At 35.6% G+C, this 5,570-nt stretch overlaps 1 protein-coding gene across 1 annotated transcript; it reads left to right on the top strand.

Annotated features, from left to right (window-relative positions):
• Positions 462 to 1,601, top strand: LOC109240810 (GATA transcription factor 16-like). Its single transcript, XM_019407497.1, has 3 exons — positions 462 to 837; positions 943 to 1,029; positions 1,130 to 1,601. The coding sequence occupies exons 1-3, from the start codon at positions 817 to 819 to the stop codon at positions 1,352 to 1,354; spliced, it is 333 nt and encodes a 110-aa protein (XP_019263042.1). The 5' UTR covers positions 462 to 816; the 3' UTR covers positions 1,355 to 1,601.

Here is a 5,570-nt window from a genome sequence, read left to right on the forward strand (position 1 = left end):
GAATTATCAAATGAAGCTCCATTTATTGATCTTACAATTGAAATGATAGTCAGTTGATCGCGTCCATGTGCTGTAGCTACTGGTATATTTTGGATTTACATATGAGCCATTGATATAATTCATTAGGAACCAAAAAGATACACAGTTTTAGCGTAATTCTTTAGGAGTAATCTATGTATGAACTGTCAAATTAAGAGCAATCTTGTGGCATGCCCATGGTTTTGCCTTTTGTCATCTTACCCACAATTCTTGAATAACAAAAGAAAGTTGGCATCACCACTGGCGTGTATTTCCACCACATCCCTCGTTAGCACTTAACACTAGCAGACAATTTAGGTTCGAATGGCTCAACGTTGGATCAATAATAATTCTACGGCTGAGATTTGTGAAGAGGAAACTATTGGAATCAGAGGGGTATTAGTGTAATTGAAAAACTGGAATCTAGAGTTAACTATGATGTCGTGTCCAGTCCACCAGATATCGCCGTTTTAGCTTCCCTATCCCTTTAGTCCTTTACAACCCCTCTGCCCTTATATTTTCAGCCATTCCAACCTAGTGTTTCTTATAGTCTCTCTCTTTGCCCACAAAAATCCACATTAACGGTACAAATCTTTCACTCTTATACCAATCTTTCTCCCGCCTTTCAATCTCTATCTTTTTTATTTTACATAGCCTCCTTAAAAACTGTTCCTTTCTCCTCCTCCTCCTCCTTTTGTACTTAGCTTGATCTTGATTGGGATTTCCAGTAGCATTTGTTAAACCATTTTAGGACATTTTCCCACCTGAGTTTTAGCTAGTAGAGCTGAGCTTATAGTAATGGATCTGAAGGAAGTAAAGGTGAGTCATGATCCATAAGTCATGTATAGCGATCTCGTTGGCTTTTCTGATTGCTGATTGCTGATTGCTGATCGCATTTTTATTTTTTTTAATGTTCTCTTTTAGGGATCAGAAGTAGAGGAAATGAAAACTTGCAGTGATTGTCATACCACAAGAACGCCTCTTTGGAGAAGTGGTCCAGCAGGTCCTAAGGTAAAAAATTTCCAATCAAAATCTTATCGACCTATTTTGTTTTCTTGTGTTAGCTTACCTTATCAAAGTTCTAATTTTTTTAATTGTACTTGTATTTTAGTCGTTATGTAACGCATGTGGGATCAAATACAACAAGAAGAGGAGGCAGCTTTTAGGACTGGACAAAGGAAGAAGTGATAAGGGCAAAAAGAAGAGGAAAATCAGTGGAGAAAAAAATGGACAGTCATTGAAGATGAAACTGATGGCATTGGGAGGCAAATTAAGAGAGGAAGAACAAGCGGCGGTACTTTTGATGGCTCTTTCCTGTGGATCTGTTTATGCTTAATAAAATTACTACTCTAACCCTAAGTCCTTAGTTGTAGTAGCAGTAGCACCGAATGGAAACCCCTTGTATTCTTACTAATTAATTGACCCATTTTAGTGAAGTAGTAGTTTTTTGATGCTGAGTTCAGTTGTAATGCCTAATGAAGAGCAGCAGCAGATGAGAATGAACCAATGTAGAAGTAAATCTTGACTCTTTTTGATCTATTTCGAATTTAGAGTTTGATTCAAATTGTTTTCAAATTTTGACTTTGGAGTTTTGTCGTGTTACTCACTTACTTGTACTTTCTGTCGAGGATCTTTCAGTTTTGAATGCATCTGTTAGATAGACTCCATTAAATACCATGCAAAGCATGAAACTCTTCTCTCTTGACTCGAGGGAAATTTCAGTTTTCAAACTGGGCATCCCAAAAGTAGAAATCCAGCTAATTAATTTGTTACACTAGCTGAGTATTAAATTCAACGCCCATAAGTTGGTACTGCCGTAGCGGTACTATCAACATCATGTAATTTCACTATTAAAATTTAAAATAATCAATTTTGGTTGGTGTTCAAGTGCATTAGGCTCACCAGTGATTACTGCTCTAGCGCCATTTTGAGTAGGCAGCCGTAACTGTGTGCCAAATTTTTTAAATTCTGTCGCCTACATTATTGTCATTGTCAGCTTGCGCCACAGGATATTGTGTTTGGAGGCTAGACAAAGAAAAAGGGAAGAAAAGAAAAAATGATAACGAATATAAGGGAATATAAGGGAAAAAGTTATAATTGGTGGAAAAGTGGGGAAGAAAGAATTTGACTTTTAATATTTTTTTAGCTCATTTGTTTTTATAAAAATTGAACTAGTTGAATCTAAATATATTTGATACTTAAGATTTTGTCTTTGGAATAAACACTGAATATTTAGGGTGTGTTTGATACGAAGGAAAATATTTTTAATGGAAAATGTTTTCCTAAAAAGTTTTTTCCTGGAAAATAAATAGTATTATCACTTATTTTTTCTTGTTTGATTGGTGGGTTAAAAAAATTTCCGGAAAATATTTTCTAGTGTTTGGTTAGAGAGTATAAAATAATTTTAGGAAAATAATTTTTTATGCTACTCTCCTCAACCCACCTTCCCCAAAATTCCCATGGTTTTTGTACTCCTACCCCCCCCCCCCCCCCCTCTTTCCCGGACCCTATTTTCTTCAAAAATTTAATTATTCTTTTTAAAATTCACACAAACCCAAAGGAATTAATGTGCTACTTTATCTTTTCACACAAGAACAATGTTGAAATTTGAGCTCGATAAATGAAAAGAAAATACTTTATTTTGTTGAAAAAGAAAGTATCGTCCTTTCTACAACATGAAAAGAAATTGCTCATTTTGTTGAATGAAAGAAAATACTTTTACCTCTTGAAAAGAAAATACTCGTTTTGTTAACATGAAAGAGAATATTTTTTTACATTAGGAAAAGAAATAGTTTGTGAAATGAAAGAAAATACTTTTTTTTACATCATGAAAAGAAAGTACTCGTTTTGTTGAAAAAAATACTTTTTCTATTTCAAGAAAAGAAAATACTTAGTTTGTTGAAATGAAAGAAATTAAAATACGTTTCTACATCATGAAAAGAAAATACTTAGTTTGTTGAAATGAAAGAAAATATTTTTCTACGTCATGAAAAAAGTACTTGTTTTGTTGAGATGAAATAAAATACTTTTTCTACATCACGAAAAGAAAGTATACTCATCTTGTTGAAATGAAAGAAAATACTTTTTCCACGTTACGAAGAAAAAGTACTCGTTTTTATAAATGAAAAAAAAACTTTTACCGCCTCATGAAAAGAATATACTCATTTTGTTAAAATAAAAAAAAATACTCTATCTACAACATGAAAAGAAAGTACTCTTAATAATGATTCTATTTAGGGTGGGTGGTGGGCGAGGTTAGGGTGTGTGAGGGTGTGGTGTGTGTGTGTGTGGGGGTGGGGGGGGGGTAGGTNTTTCTTATCGGTTTATCGATAAACCGATAAACCGAAGAGGACAAAATCGAAATCGAAATCGATAACTCGATAAGGAAAATTTCGAAATCGAAATCGAAATCGATAAATCGATAAACCGATATCGATAAACCGATAACAAATAATCGATTCGATTTATCGATANATAGGGGTTGGGGTGGTTGGTAGGGATGGGGAATTGCGTAGAGAAGGTTGAAAAAAGAATTTTGGAAAATATTTTTTCTTTTATTGATAGGGAAAACATTTTCCTCCAATTGAAGGAAAATGAGTTAATGAGGAAAATATTTTCCAAAATATTTAAGCCAATCAAACATGAAAAAATTGGAAAACATTTCAGATAGGTTATATGCATCCTTGTTATGTTTTGATGTCTAACAAACTTAATGATAAGAACCAGATGAGGATCCTGTTACACATCCTCAAGTACTTAAGAATAACTAGCCTCAAGCTGCGGATGTGGTTCAACCCTTTAGAGTCATAGAAACAACAAAGGGAGAAAATGACACCAGTTCTCTTGGTGATTGTACCAGTGAACCCCCCAACAACTGTAAAATTGCTGCTTGCACACGCAAAAGTGCAGCAGTCAATTTTATTGGGAATACCCTTGTACTAAACATGCTTGCATTATTCAAGTGATGTTACCTATGTAATATTAACATTGAAGCAAAGGCAAAACATCACTTGAACATTCAAAGAATCTATCAAGCATCCTCTCATGTGAGCATCAATCCAGCAAGTGATTCTCAAGGGCATCAAGAACAAAGAACAACATAACAAAGGACCAGTTCCCTGTATTGAGTCATTACATGTCCTTAGTTGTGTTGCACCTTTGTTAAAGTACTTTACTTGTAATTCCTACTTAGCTTAGTTAGAAGCATTGTGTAGGAAACCTTTGTAAAATCATAAACCTTGTGTTTGTGTCTTGGCTGGAGTTAGTCGAGTTGTAAGCTTTATAATAGAGTTATTACAAATGGGCTTGTAATAGAGTTATTACAAGTTAGTGAGGATTAAGAGGTTAATTCCTAGGTTACAATAGGTTGTAATGTGAAGTTTGCTCAGTAGTGAAGTTGAAATCCTACAAGGGTAGGTCGTGGTTTTTAATCCCGTGAGCTGAGAGTTTTCCACATAAAACTCCATTGTGTCATTTACTTACTGCAGTGTGCGTGTATTCTACGGGAACTAATAAATAATTCGGTTCTCTATATAGTTTGGTGGACCATTAATTTCTATTAATTGGTATTAGAACAGGTTCTTTCTATCATGCTAACACCTAGAAAGGATCCTCATGGCCACTCCACCTAACGTTGAAGAAGGTCAATCTACCTACAGACTATCAAGATTCAACGGCCAATGCTATGGATGGTGGAAGACAAGGATACATGATTTTATCATGCCTGAAGATTCAGAGCTCTGGGATATTATCTGCGATACACCCTTCGTTCCTACGAAGACTATTGGTGACCCAGCAGTGACAATTCCTAAAACAAGAAAGGAATACAACGATGCTGGCCGCAAGGCCATAGAGAAGCCGAGCAAAAAAATCCTCGTCTGTGGTATTGGACCAGATGAATATAACAGGATTTTAGCATGTCAATCTGCTAAGGAGATCTGGGAAGCTCTCCAACAGCTCATGAAGGGATAACTCAAGTCAAATAATCGAAGATTGACATGTTAACCACAGAGTATGAGCTTTTCAAGATGAAGGATGATGAGTCCATTCAGGATATACACACTCGCTTTACCTCTATCATCAATGAGCTTCACTCTCTCGGAGAAATCATCCCCAAGAACAAACTTGTCATGAAAATACTTAGTGTATTACCTGGTTCCTGGGAAAGCAAAATAAATGCTATTATAGAGGCAAAGGATTTGTAGAAGCTGACCATTGATGAAATTATTGGCAATCTGAAGACTTATGAAATGAAGAAGAAAAAGGATAATGAGAGAAGAGAGCCCAAAAGGGAGAAGAACCTGGTTCTCAAGGCAAACAACAATAACTTTGTTGTGAACCAAGGTATTGAACCAGCTGCACTTGATATTGGGCTAAGGAGAAGCTCCAGGCCCGTTAACTTTCCAAAATATTTCAAGGACTTTGTGGTCCCCAAAGCCAAAGGATAAGAGAGGGCATCTGCAAATGTTGTTATGCGAGGACAATTGTGAGCACTACTGGAGAAATATTCCCAACAGACATTAGTATAAGTAGTAATAGGTTTCCCTAATTAG

This window comes from Nicotiana attenuata, chromosome 1 (genome assembly GCF_001879085.1).
Source record: "Nicotiana attenuata strain UT chromosome 1, NIATTr2, whole genome shotgun sequence".
Classification (NCBI taxonomy): domain Eukaryota; kingdom Viridiplantae; phylum Streptophyta; class Magnoliopsida; order Solanales; family Solanaceae; genus Nicotiana; species Nicotiana attenuata.